This window comes from Pholcus phalangioides, unplaced genomic scaffold (genome assembly GCF_987345545.1).
Source record: "Pholcus phalangioides strain wild (caught in Gottingen) unplaced genomic scaffold, Ppha-v1.0 ptg000001l_1, whole genome shotgun sequence".
Lineage (NCBI taxonomy): Eukaryota > Metazoa > Arthropoda > Arachnida > Araneae > Pholcidae > Pholcus > Pholcus phalangioides.
In genome coordinates this window covers 22897647-22913114 of record NW_028301594.1, presented here as the reverse complement: position 1 = coordinate 22913114, position 15468 = coordinate 22897647, and the positions used below count along the sequence as shown (strand labels likewise).

Genomic DNA, 15468 nt, shown 5'->3' with positions numbered 1-15468 from the left:
CTGATTGTGATGTATCAGGTGACAGTGATGAGGAATTTAATGGTTCCTACGATGTAAAGTTTATGAAAATGTTAAGTTTAATGAAAACTGTTTTCAAAATTCAGAGGGGGGATTGCTTATACTTGTTAAAATATGGTAAATGTCATTATATGTATACACGTGGAATATATTCTGTCCAAATGCATCAAGATAATGAAACTTTTGTTTAATTTTTTTTTTCTTTGGTAAATTTTAGGCATTTTGACAGAGAAAAGAAAGCATATTATGTCTTAGAAGTCCGTGCTACTGATGGTGGAACTTATAATGCACGCTCCGAAAAAGCTGTGATTTATGTTACAGTTGTTGATGTGAATGACAATCGACCCAAGTTCAAGAAATATCCATTTGTTGCATCTGTTTCTGCTCATGCAGCTCCTGGGTCCTTACTCATGCAAATTGAAGCTGAAGATGGGGATGAAGGTCCAAATGGGGAGATTATATACAGGTAAAGAGTCATGGAATTTTTTGAAATTAAAAAATACTAAGAAGCATTCAAATACCTGTCAAATAGTTCTCTGAAGCTTCCATTGAGTAATTTGAAAAAAAAAGTATGGGAAGCTGAATGATCATTTAGCGTAAAATATAAGGGAAAAACCAGGTAGATTAGCATTAAAGAGGTACTCCTAAACAAACATTTTCTGTCATAGAATCGCAATAGTAAAGGCAGTAGAGGGCAGGGCTGGACAGATCTACAAAACTTTATATGCCGGTTGGGCTGTATGACTTAAAATAATACATGACTGAATGAATATTTTACATGCCTGAAAAATATTGCTAAATATTATCACTGGATTTAATTATTTCACAGTAAAAGTCATTTCTCATTGTTAAAAAAATGCACAAAATACTTTTACCTAATAATTATTCACATAATCCCTTTCAAAAAAAAAGCATAATGGATACACAAGTTTTTAAAATATGGTGAAACTGTCCTCCTCCCTTGTTAAGACATTCCTTAGATCCAGAGTCAAATTTATTCATTTTTGGACTATCGATACTGATCCTCATGAAGTAATGCAGTCAAGACTTGAAAATCTAAGATCATTCAATTACAATTTTTCTCACTGTGTGTCTGAAAAAAAGTTGGTGAGTCACTGTCCACCTTTCTTCCCGCAAGGGATCATAGCCGATCCACATTCCAGGATCAGACTTGCCCATCGAGGGGCACGGTAGCACCAGGCAGCAAAATATTAAGGGTGGTAAAAATTAAATTAAGATGCATTGACTACATAATCCATCGCAACTGTCTGACAAAGTCTTAGCTGGAAATGAACTGATAATAACCAGTAGCTCCTAAATAACAACTATTTAGAAGTTACCGTCAACAAATCTTATTACACAGCTCATCTGGGAAGTTCTTACCCAAGCCTTTTTCTTCTCAACCGGTTATGGAAACATATTTCAGTTGAGGGAAAAAAGTGTCTAAATCACATGCCCATTTTATGTCATCTAGTTTTATTATCCGAAAACCGACAGCAGCCCCCCCCCCAAGGCTGTATTCTCTTGTGGGCCCCAAGAACACATTTCTCATGAGCACTTTCTATAGTGAATTTATAGCATGAAAAACAAAAAAAAAATGATAAGAATAGTCCCGGGTCCCTGGGCTGTAGCATTGTCAGCCCCACCCTTAGATGTATAAAAAATTCATATTTGCAGGGCCAGATCTTGAATCCTGCAAACTACATGGTCGCAGAAGTTGCTAAGCGATTTTTTTTAATCACCAAAATATTATTCACTTACATTTGAAAAATGTCAAGAACCAGTCCTGCTTATTATGCACCAATACAGTTATTGTGGTAAGTCATAAAATGATTAATCGCAGCCTAGTAATAATTTCAGTTGCATAAAAATTGGTCTTTTAAGGCCTTTACTTCAAATGTTTTATGGAAGGGATGCTGGAAAAACACATTTTTTGGGGTTTTTCTCATATGTCCATGTGGGCATGTTATTGAAAAAATACATGTCCAGTGAAAATATTTACATGCCCTGGGCATGTCAGGAAATATGTTTGTTCAGCCCTGGTAGAGGGTGTTTTTAGAGAGAGCACAACAGCTCTTCACCAAAAGCAAATATCGTATTCTTCTGATGGATTTGCTGGGATAAGTGCATCAACCATTCGAGGGTGCAGGATATTGTAATGTGGTAGCCTTCTCATGGTGCAACCTGGGTAATGCAAATTCTACCACAAGTCATTATAGTGAATAAGTATAGTGACTTGTGGTAGAATATGACTTATAGAGTTATAAGTCATTATACCACTTGATCATTGTTTGGGATAGCACAACCTTGATGGTCCTTGCACCAATAAAAAACAAACTCCAATCTTAAGGTGCAATGATTGATTGGTAGCAATAACCTCAAATGATTGATAGCACCTATCGCAATCAATCCATTTGAAAAATATTATATTAGTTTTTGGTGAACTGCTGTTGTGCGCTCTTTAAAAACACTCCCTACCGCTTTTGCTATTGCGATTCGACCACACATTCTATGACTAAAATGCTTGTTTTAGCCTTAAAGTTTGTCCCATAAATCTAGAATTACCCTGTATAAAACGGAATACTCCAAGTCACTATTTAATGGGAAACATGGCATGATGCATGAAAGAAAGAAGGAAACATATATTATGACTAGAGCCCGGATTATATGCACTAAAAAAGTGGCAAAATATGCAAATATGCACTGAAAAATGCAAAAATATGCACTTAAAATACAAAATGTGCACTTAAAATGCCAAAATATACACTGAAAATCCCAAAATATGCATTAAATACTCCAGAATATGCACTAGAAATCTTGAAAAAGTCAAAAATTCCGAAGTATGTACAAAAAATGAGAAAATATGCATTAAAAAAATTACCATGCAAGAAAAAGCAGATGTGTTTTTAAAATGCATCTTCTCTACTTTTAGTTCGTTGTAGTTGCTCAATAACGAAAATACCAGTAACAAAAAATTTCGACACTATTTCTAAATTTCTAAAAAAAAATTTAACACGACAATAAAACGGCTAATATTCGTAAAATACTTTATAAATATGTATTAATTCACTAAATTTCACCTGCGGGAAAAAAATTGATATTATAAAAATATTTATTTGAAAAATTATAAAAAAAAATTGAGTGAGTTAAATAAACCTTCAAAATATGCCTTCAAATATGCAATACTGAAAATTCTTTGATTTTATGCATTTATATGCATTAATGCTAAAAAAGGTCAAAATATGCAAAAGCATATGCACATATGCATTTGCATATAATCCGGGCTCTAATTATGACATTACAATTTTGATCAATTTTCCTCTGAGAACATTTTTTTTCTTTTTTTGCAAAAACCTGCAATCTGCATATTTTCTAGAGTTAACCACATAAGTTCTAGCATGAATCTCATTTTAGTGCAGTACACATCATATACAATGTATATGATTTATCTTACATATCTACATCTATAACATATAACTAAAATATTCTCCTTTATTGCTAGCTTTTCAAATTCATACCTAGGAGGTAGATTCCATCTAGATCCAGACACTGGAATTGTTACAGTTGCAGGCAGCCTTTTGGCTGATTCAGGACAAATATTTCATTGTGAATTAGAAGCTACAGATAAAGGACATCCTCCTCGTGTCTCTATTGGTAAAATATTATTATCATTATTATTTTTCGTTTGAAAAATTGAAAAATGAGCTGTCGAGCAACTGAAATGTGAAATATTTATGATCAGACAATCATTTGTGTCTGGAGAAAAATTAGTTTGCTTTTCCATGAAGGCAAAATGGAGTTTATATTTTTTAATTCATATAATACACAAAATTAAACAAGGAAAAATTTTCTGAAATAAATTCTAAAGGGAGTTAAACTGCTCCTATCACTCATAGACAATGAGATTAGTATGCTGCTTCAGTCGCTTATTAATTATTTCGGTTGCTGAAAATTTTTTTTTTTCTTACCCTTATGGAGTGGTATCCATCTATTTCTGTAGTTTATAATACAAAATGCATAAGGAAAATCAAAACTTTTTTTGTATATATTTGAATTGCTCATTTTAACCTTTTTAAAGGCTGAATACGAATTTTGGTTAATTTAAATTTTTTTTTCCTTTTTATTTCCCTCTTCTGATTTTTTTTAGTTAAGAGATATTGATTGAGAAACTTAGGAAAAATTTATTGTGCATTTTCTTGACTTACCTATGGCTATACTATTACCTATGGCTTTTATATAATTAAAATAAATAACAATTAGACAATTAACGATAACAATTAATAACATTAAAATAACAAAATTATATTTTTTTAACATCAAAAATGAATTATTTTGGAAAAATAAATTTCTTCTATAATTGCTCAAATTGACAAAATTTTTGTTTTCTGAATTACGTTTGTAATCTCACACATTCGGATAACAATAACTGCTTTTATTTTAAAAAAATTCAACATGTTTTCAATTAGGAGCATTGAATGTTAAAAAATTGAAAATCCTGTATGTCTAATGCAGTAAGCATTTGTCAACAAAAATTGCCATCTATCCCATTTATAAGAATTATTCAAATAAAAAATACGTAGAAAATATTTATTAAAAACTTTTTTTCACTGAGAGATCTCAACATGTTCTTTCTTTGCTAAAGCTTTATCCCAAAGAATAGAGGAGAAAAAGTTTTTATTTGGGCCAAAAATGGAAAAACTGTCTTTGTAAAAAAAACAAAAAAAAACAAATACATTCTTTTATATGATTCATTTTAAAATTTTTTTCAGGAATTCTCGAAATACATGTGGGAGAAGATGCTGGATATGGCAGTGCTCTATATTTCCAAAATGATTCTTACATAATCCATCTACGTGAAAATGCACCCAGTGGTACCGAAGTTTTACAAGTTAAAGCTATCTCTTTGACACCTCATGCATCATCCATAACATACACAGTGAAAAGTGGAAATGAGGAGAACACGTTTGAAATAAACTCTAGAACAGGTAAGTTTACCCATCTGGTTTTCTAAGAAAAATTCATAGATCAATCACAAATACCATTAAAAACAATTTGTATGCAACTCTTTGTGAAAATACTGTATATTTCCGATAGATTTCCCGAAACACTTCACAATAAAGAAAACCAAGATGCAAACTTTGTAACAAAAAATATATATATTTATATCATTATATATATATTTTTTTAATATATTTGAAAAAAATATATATTTATATTTTTCAGTGAAACCAATCAACAATACTCATTATAACAATAAACCCCTCTACAACTATATATTTTTTAATGTTGTATGGAATTGCCTATAGTCTGATGTTAAACTTCTTTCAATACAACAATATCTTTTATAACGATAAATCCCTCTATAATGATATTTTTTATATTTCACTCGAAATTACCTTTGATATATTTTTTAATTTCTCAGTGTTTGTTGTTTAAAGGGATTTTTAAATAACAATAGATTATTTTGAACTGACTACCATCCGAAAGTATTAATGAAGTTGTCATGAAGCTACTTTTTGTCAAACTAAAACGCCACAATAAGCTAATTGGCAACGAGGTGGCTCTGAAAAAAAAGATGGCCATAAAAAATATGGATGAACACATAAAAGTGTGATGAGGTAAACTACTATGCACAGGGTGAAATAAGTAAATGAATTTTATTCATCAATTAATGTGGAATAATCAATTAACATAGGAATTTTTCGCTGCAAATAAATTTTCACAAATGCATTCTGTCATGGGTACTAACAATGTCTATTCAGAAGAGATGCCAAGAACATCATAAATTTGGTGACACCTGATGATAATGCTACCTCTCAATATAACGATAACTCCTCTACAACAATATTTTTTTTGGTGTGCAGAGTATGGTTATATTCGGGTTTCACTGCATTTTATTATACATATATACAGTATATATATTTATTTATTTTATTTATATTTACCTGTGGTATCACTACTTATTTCAACGCAGGTCTGATCACTGTGAGCAACCCAAAGCATTTGGATTATGAAATGGTAACTCAACTCCAAATGCTTGTGTCTGCTCGAGAAGGAGCTTTATATGTTTATACCTCCATCGTTGTGCAACTCATAGATGAAAATGATAATCCACCATCATTTTCTCAAAACCAATATATTTCTTCAGTGTGGGAAGGTAACAATAAAGGAACTTTCGTTACTCAGGTTTGTTTTTCTTTTTTCTTCTACATATATGTCCTTATACAGTTTTTTTTAATTTCGTCATTCAATGGAATAATTTAATAAATGCAATAAATGCAATACAAGCAGTTTTGCTTTACTGAATAAAAGTTACTTGAACTCAAGAATCTTTTGGAAATTATGGACATATGAGATAAATGTTTCTCTACCCATACTTCCAAAAAGTGTGCCCCAAAAATATCATGTCTAACAGTAATTTTACTCCTTTCTAAAATTTTAGGGGGTATTTTTTTAGTCTCATCAGTGAAAAATAACTGTTTAAAAAAATCATCTGAAATTTCAAGAAGTATTTTCACTCCTCAACAAAATTTAGAGGAGTGAAATTAAATTTTGATGTGTGAATCACTCACACATTTAGATGTGTATTGGCAAACACTGCTTCCAAATGTATCGTACACACACGTAGATTCTCTTTTTTAAAAAATTGCTACCATATTAATTTTACATGTTTTCATGAATATTTTATACAGATGCTAAATAAGACTTTCATTACAAACAAAAGTATTGTCAATATAATTGCATAAGAAATTTTTAGTCACTTTAAAAATTATTACTTTACACATAAATTTTTTTTTGCTTAGAAGCATCTTGGAGAAGGGAGCAAACTATTTCTAGATGGTCTGTTTATCTGCTTGGAAGCATTAACTTTTCAAAAGGATTTTAATCACTTTTGTGAGAAGGATGAGCTAACTCAACCTAGTCTATTTAAAATGATTGCACGCTTCATTGTTCAGCAACCATAAGGTGAGGTTAACCTGTTGAGGGGCAAACAATCTTTTTAGAACCCATAGAAAAAAAATGTAAACAGGTGGTCCCACTATGAGGACACCACGACGAAAAGGGTTAAGGAAAAAGACATTTTTGTTCAACTCTATAGCAATTTTTCTCTTCTTAAGAGGAGAAATTAAGAACGACCATTCAAGAAGACATATCACAGGTAAAATAAAAGAGAATAATCAAATTCACTTATCTACTACTTATTGCCAATGTGTAAACAAAAACTCCAGTTTTGAAGACTTTTATTTTAAGTGGATTTTTACCCTTAAAATGCATCCATCACTCATGAATAACAATGAGCTTATTAAGTTGAACTGCTTATTGATGATTTCCAATATAAGAGGAAAAAATGGGAATAATTTTCTCTAGTGAGGAGAAAAAAGAGACACATCTCAGACTATTTGTGCAGTTTAAGGGTTAAATTACACACCACCCAAATTTGTTGCTAAAAATTTGTCAATAAAGGGTTCAAATAACCATTTCAGACCCGAGCATTTATTTTTGGAATTTTCAAGATGTTTTTGCATTTTCGATACTCAAAAAATATATTTAAAACATGAATGTCAGCAAAACTTTTTTTGAATTTTCAATTTCTTTATCTATTTTTGTAAAGAAATAATTCGCTTCGTTCAAATTTTTTTAGCCAAGATGATGCAGGATATATATTCATATTCAGATAAAAAAAAAATTTAGAAGTCTATTGCTAAATTTTACGTAATAAAGCACATTTTCTCCTTTTGAAGCCATCTAAAAAAAAACCTTGAAAATTCAATTTTAAGTGCTGCCCTCTGATGAGAGCCCCCAAAGTTCATATTCACCATATTTCTAACCTCAAAACTCCCACAATCCTCTATGTCAGGGATGTCACTCTGAGGTTAAAAAAAATTTCCACAGTGAGAAAAAGCAACCCGCAATGCAGGATCTGAAAGAGATAAATTGTTCAGAACACATGTTTAAGAAAATATTCAATTTCTTTTGAAAATATTTTTGCAAAGCTTTATACATTTGAGATATCCTAAATTCTCATCGAAATACTTATAATTTATTCCTTGTTATTCTGTCTTTTCTACTAGGTTACAGCAACTGATGAAGATCACGATGGGAATGGATTGGTTCTGTACCATATTGTTGATGGAAACCTGGACAACGCATTCATAATTGACCCTCCTTTCAGTGGCATAATTAAGACAAATATTGTGCTCGATAGAGAGATAAGAGAAAGTTATTACCTTACAATTATTGCAACAGACGAAGGTTCACCTCAACTTAGTGGCACCTGCACTTTACAAATATCTATCATTGATGTAAATGACAATCAGCCTGTTTTTCCTCCTCATAGCATTGTCAGTATTAGCGAAGGTAAAGAATATGATATTTTTAAAATTATTTTGACACGAGTCAAATTTTCAACACATTTCTTTATATTTTGTCTCTAAAATGACGTTACCACTAAAATGACATCCCTCCACTGGCAAAGACAATGACTATAATATAAACAATCACCAATTCATTTTATCACTAATTTATTGTTATATGGTGCTAAGTTTCACTCTCTCTATATATATCAAAACTCGACATATCCCAGCCACCAAGTCGCCATAGCAACTAAAAAATTGGTATTGCCCCCTCCTAAAATCTTCTACATGTGATAATTAAATTGGTGTCTGTGGGCAACACAAAGTTTTTGGAACTTATTGCAGTGTTTGTGCCTAACGACTACATCCCTGCTTTTTGTACACACAGCTCATCATTACTACCAACTGAACTAATTCGTTTGCTTTTCAGACTTCCATTCTCTCTGGGCATCTGTCTGAGTAGACCTGCCAGAAAGATCACCAAACTTGTTCATTCAGAGGAAGTAAAAGTTGTATCAAAGTTACTATAGGTGAACCTGTGGTAGGATCATTAGAGATTCTGTAAGTTCACTAAAGCATCTAAGGATGACTCCACACTGAGCCAAGGCAGCCAGAGAAAAACAAAAAGCAGCACAAAAGATTAACCTCATACTTGCCTGGTTTGTGGAGTCTGTAGGCAGCAGTAATCTGGCCGGAGAGCTGGAAACCAACAGATTGATGATAAAACCATAGGAATTGGCGATGAGAGGAATTAATGACATTCCTGATCTTGCCTCCGTCAAAAAGCTAGAGACAGTTGCTCTTGGCACACAGGTTGGACTAGGGTTGCTACAGGAGAAATAGTGAATAATGTCGAACTTCTACCCAAGTGGTGCAGTGGTAAGATGCTCATCTTCCACAGTGTAGGTTACCGACTGGATCCACAGGTTCAGTCTGGGGTAAGGTCATCGTCAACAAGTTCTCCACCTATCCAGCCTGGGGGTGACAACCAATAGATTGAGCCCTCATCTCCACCCAACTCCATCGGTTGGAAATTGCAGTATGGCAATATGACGGGAGTTGGTGTATGGTAAAGTAGTTTGTTTTCTGTGTTTGCACCAAACATCAACATAAAAAGGGATCAGGGATCAATAAGTCTTACAAAAGTTTAAAAAAATTATTTTGGACTGTCTTATTCAGGAAGAAAATGTCTGGCTTCTTATACATATATATTTTCTGCATCTAATTTTTTTATTCCAATTTGTCAAACCTTTGTATACAGTATATTTACTGATTTTATGCACTGTAGTGATAAATTTCAACTTCTAATATAATAATCAATAGGATGTCATTTATGTAGTTTCTTGATTTTTTTTAATATAAATATCTTCAGAACTTTTCTTTCTATTGTAGAAATATATTTTTTTTTATTCTTTTAAATGATGAAAATTTATAATGCAACCTAATCATATCAAAATAATTTTTTTAGGTGCTAAAGTTGGTACAGTAATTACAACTATAACAGCAAATGATGTTGACACAAATCCAGCCCTCATTTACAGTTTTGCCGAGAATGGAAATCCCAGCAATTTGTTCAGTATTGATCGTTTTAGCGGGCGCATCACTCTGGCCAAGCCACTAGATCATGAAGAAAAACAGAGCTACCTCATTCTGATACATGCTTCGGATTCTGCTCATGTAGCCTCCACTTCAGTCACTGTCCATGTTACTGACATCAATGACAATCCACCCATATTTGGTCAGCAACCATATCAGGTATCTCATGTTCATTCTAATTTATAATTTCAGTAATGGTAATTGTAGTTATCTTTGTAGAGAGATTTGAAAAATTAAATTAATTTTAACACGCATAACTGCAAAATAATTTCATGCAAGTCAAATAAAAACTTTCTTTGCAATACATATAACCATATGTAAATCATCAGTGAATAATGTTTTTGATGTGCTTCAGTCAATAGAATACAGTGATGCCTTGACTAACGAATGCCTCGGCTTACAAATTTTTTTATAAAAGATTTTTTCCGCGGTTTTTCTGCCTCAGCTAATGAAAATTCTCATTGATATGGATGCAAACACTCACATGACACAGCCATGTCGTAAGCTATTTTAGCACCAATAATCAACAGATATATAATTACTGTCACTCAAGCCCAATTAACTCATGTCCAACTCTGAAACTTTTTCGAGATGTACCTGCACTTCTTTTCAGAAAGTTTTTGAATCATTTCATGTGAAATGAAAGATTCAGCTATTGGAAAATGCATTGAAGAAAACAAAGAAACCTATGTTTTCAGAGCATCGCGTTCTTTCAGCACAAGACTCTTAGCATCAAACTGAAGTGTCTGAACATTCTACGAGCTTATCTTTTTCACCTGCATAAATACAAGACACAGAAATGAGCTGATCAAATCACAAATCTATGGGGCACTTACAAATTCGACTGGGTTGTTTCAACACCAGCTAAAGCTGGTATTAGTTGTGTGCATAGTGCAAAATAAAAAGATCTTCAGTATTTCATCTTCCAGTAAATTCTCATTTATCCAATTTTGGAGCTGCTCATTTTAGCCTATGGTCAATTTTTGTCTTTTTTGTAATGCTCCTTGATATTAAAAAAAAATTTATCTTTAAATTTTAGGCAGTACCTGCATTGAATCAAACAATTTTCTCTTAGAAACCTATGGGAAATTGTGTTTCTGCTAACAAACATGATTCCAGAACGAACTATCTTCATTAGCCAACACTGTAGTTTGTCCATCTTCAATTTTGTGACTCCATTCAGTCTATCTTTAATGCAGTGAATCATAATATTCTTCCATTGACTTATATATCCAATACCATAATGTCAGCCTTCCAGGGTCTTTTGTAAGAGTATAGATAGGGCTTCCCCAGTAGTGTTCATTAAAATTTTCTGATTTCAATTTTAATACCATAACAAATGTGACATTATTTTCTCATATTTGATATCACAGATTTCTGTACCAGAGTTAGTAGAACCAGGATACGAAGTTATAACAGTAAATGCTACTGATTTGGATTCCGGTATAAATGCCCGTATCCATTATAGTCTTGGTATGTCTGCTGTAGAAGGATTTTACATCGATGAAAATGTCGGTAAGTTTTTAAAATATTTATGCATTTTTCTCTTTAAACTTGTTTAGCTTTATATTATGCAACAGTTTTTGCTCGGGAATGTCATGCAATGGGTTTATAGCATTTGAAACCGCAAAAGAAGATTGTGCAGTGGTTCTAAGCCTGGCTTTAGTTTCAATAACTTATAATTACAGAAGGAGTAAGTTACGGACGGTTTTAAGTTAGGAATCACTTATAATTACGGGAAATCATTTATGAATATTATGGTTTTATTTTTCATCAGGTACAATATACACAAACCGAACTTTGACGTTTGATCCACGACGACCAACCATTCAGCTAGTTGTTACTGCTGAAGATAAAGGAGAACCACCACTCACAGCCGTGGCATCAGTGCATGTTCAAGTTGTGGATGTGAACAATAATGCTCCCAAGTTCTCTAGTCCAATATATACGTAAGTCACCATGCAAAATTTTGTCAAGTTTTATATATGAGGTATTGAATCAAACTATTCTATGTGTTGCTTGTCCTCATGATCTTATGAATTATCAATTACCTCACAAGACTTCAACCAATTTGTAAAAATTTATTTCAAATGACTTTGAATACAATGACATTTAATACAATATGCAAAAATGGAGAAAATACTCCTACCATGATGATAGTAATGCTACCATATAGGAAATATATCTGGTTAATACTTCTTATGCTCAAAATACAGTGGATCCCACTTATAATATTCTTTTAAAAACTGTCATGAAAAAACCTTGTAGGCAGCAAAACACTGTAGATGGGAAAACTTATAATGAGAGTAAGAAAAAGAGTTGGGGCCATGAAAATAGGTAGTACCAAGCAGGAACTTTATTAGTGGGATCCACTGCATAATTCAAATTCAGTAGTTCTTACAGCTTTCATCCCAGTTCTCAAGTGTTGGGTCAAGCTTAAGATAACAAGGAAAGAAAATTCTAAAACAAGAAAATAAATTCTATAAGAAAGAAAAAAAAGTGTTGGGCCCAGACAAAGATATGTTTGTTAAGTACTGAGTGGTTAGAAGGAATCAGAACTTATCTGACTTATAGAGTTGTTAATGACATCAACCACAAAAGTATAAGCTTCACTAGGACAAGGAAGTCATGGTTGTCATTCGTTAGGAATCACTGGGTTCAAATATATTATATGTATGTGCTGAGAGGGTGTAGGCAAATGTCAGTAAGCAAAGAAATAATGCAAACTATTTGCGAGCTAATTTTGTTAGATTTGTTAGATTAACTGCATAATAGATAAATTAACAAAGTTCTGTAATATTCATCACTTAATCAATTTCTAATTCTCTTAACCCTAGGAGGGTTTCATTTTCAAAAATATTTAATGGAATTACTTGATAAATGTAATGTCTGGGCCTAATGAATGTGAAATATGGTGAGAATTTTTTTTTTTTTTTTTTGCTTCCCTCAGAAAGGAGATGGATTTAGTGGTGTAACCACTGCTTCTGAATAACATGATATTGATGAATTTTCAATATGTTAGTTTTAACTTAAAAGGATATAGTGGTATTGCCTATCATTTCATTGGTAAATATTAATAAAGAATGAAAATTTTCATAATGTTTTAGGTAATTAAAAAAAATATATAATGACAGATCGATTACTCATTCTAATTCTATTTTGCATGATTTCATATCGACCAATACTGAACATAAAAAAAATATGTGAAATAAAATCATAATGTACAGAAAGTTATCTAGAATTACTCAATATAAATTTGTATACAAAATCCATTCATATTGTTCATCTCTTTTGCGTTTATAAATCATAAAATTTCTAAAAACAAATGAAACATCCTTTATAAATTCTGTACATAGTATTTGTGACGTACCAGTGGTTCAATTGGCTTCTCTTTGGTACTAAAAAGGCACATCTTAATGATGTACACTTTACTAGTAGATGGATGTTTCATTCTGTCGTTTCCTTCAAAAAAAAAAAGAAGGAAAAAACACCAACCTCCCCAAAAATGCATAATTTAGTCTCCCCACTTGCAAGCATATCATATTGTACCTTAGCAACAAGAAAAAAATGTCACATTTCTTAGCTCTAAGTATAGGCGGCAGTTTTTCCCATGAAATCACCTAAAAAATACAGTGAAATCTCGCTACAACTCACTACTACTCAATATAACAACAAATCCCTCTACAACAATATTTTTTCAAATCTTGTTCGGAATTGCCTATAGGCTAATTTTAAACTCTTCTGAATACAACGATATCCTTTACTATTATAAATCCTTCTATAATGATATTTTTTAGTAAATTTTTGAAATCACTATATGTGTCTATATATTGCTAAAAACCATTTTGAATTTTATTTTAACTTTGTCACTTGTTTTCGTTCTGCTGAACGACTTTTGTGCTGCCATCTAATATCTTTATTGAATGTTTCTAACAGTCAATAAAGCTATTAGATTAAATTCAAAACATTTTTTCCTAATCGACCACCCTTGAATCACCGCCCGCCTGAGGAAAATGTTTTTTTGAACAGGAGACTTCATTGCAGAACCTCCCCACCATCTGGCTCTAGGAAGATATTCCTTATATCTAAAATGCAATACAATGAAAGTAAAATTTAAAGTAACTTTATTTTGATTATTGATTTTGAAAATAATATATAAGTTTAATAATATATAATAATATATACGTTTTTCCATACAGCGGTCACTTCACTCTATCAAAATGTTCATTGTATGGAGTACATGTTCATTTATCTGTGTGTGATGGAGTAATAATTTTTAGTATAGAGTAAATTAACAAAAATGAGTGTTCTGGTAGAAATTCTATTACGTAGAGAAATTTATTATAGAGATGTTGACTACACAAGACTCTACTGCATGTAGCAAGAATGCAAAACCCTCCGTTAGGGGCAGAAATCTGTATGTATAAGGTGACCATAAGACCCTATTTTACAGGATGTTTCATATATAATTTTGGCCCTCCCAACCTTTTTATGAAATTGCCATTTTTTTCCCTTATTTTCAAGGAGGATTAGTGAGATTTTTGAAATCAAAAATTAAGATAATTTTCATGACTTATATTATGATAATTATGACCCATGATTATACTTATAGTCATGTAAATAAATTAATCTCTAGCATAAATTTTTTTTTTTTGGTGAATTACACTTTTATTCATTGCGAGTTGCACTAGCCATCATTTTCCACCATTGTCAATTTTTCAGAAATTTTAGCTATAAATGGTAACTTTACCTGTCTATGACAATCTTTTCGCTGTAGTTGGCAACTTCACTTCCGCCTGACAATTGTTTTGGTTGTAATTGCCCCCCCCCCCCACCTCTCTCTGCCTTTGAAAATCTTTTTCCCGGTAACTGACCTTTTTTTTTGCATTTGATAATTCTTTTGTTTTCTGTAATTGACAACTTAATTTGCTATGTCTCATATGGATCTCAATTTCACATATTTTTATGGATGAAATAATGCCTGCCTAGGTATTTATCATGTTTTCTTTTCTACCAAAACACCTTTCTCAAACGAGAGAGAATGTGAACCCCTGTTATATAGGTTTTGTTTTTGAAGCATTTTTGACTGAAAACATCATACAATTTTTTGTTCATATCTTTTTTTTTCAGAACTCGCGTAACTGAAGACGCTGCAAAAGGAGCCACCATACTTAAAGTATCTGCCACAGATCACGATAAATCTTTTTCCAATCACAACATTGACTACAGAATCACTGAGGGTAATGATGGCAATACATTTGCTGTGGCTGGAACTACTGGTGAAATTATTTTAATGAAGTCATTGGATCGTGAACAAACAGCTAGCTTTGTGCTCAAGGTGCTTATTTATTAACATCTCCTTATTTGACCATTTCAGTAGATTGTTTATCAAGCACAGTGAAGTCTTTTATATACAAGAAATGTGTTATGATGGTATGAGTTTTGAAGCATGAGTTTTGTTTCATTTTGTCTCATTTTTCCTCATGAATGAGATAAATTG

General features: G+C 32.1%; 1 protein-coding gene across 1 annotated transcript in view; it reads left to right on the top strand.

The window, feature by feature from the left end:
* Nucleotides 1–15468, top strand: part of ds (dachsous cadherin-related 1) — a 105655-nt gene that overhangs the window by 86951 nt on the left and 3236 nt on the right. The window contains exons 13-21 of the mRNA XM_089232258.1: nt 236–484; nt 3521–3672; nt 4788–5003; nt 5993–6204; nt 8091–8376; nt 9841–10127; nt 11342–11483; nt 11746–11917; nt 15099–15306. Coding sequence (XP_089088384.1) covers nt 236–484; nt 3521–3672; nt 4788–5003; nt 5993–6204; nt 8091–8376; nt 9841–10127; nt 11342–11483; nt 11746–11917; nt 15099–15306 — 1924 coding nt within the window. The remainder of the gene's footprint in view (nt 1–235; nt 485–3520; nt 3673–4787; nt 5004–5992; nt 6205–8090; nt 8377–9840; nt 10128–11341; nt 11484–11745; nt 11918–15098; nt 15307–15468) is intronic.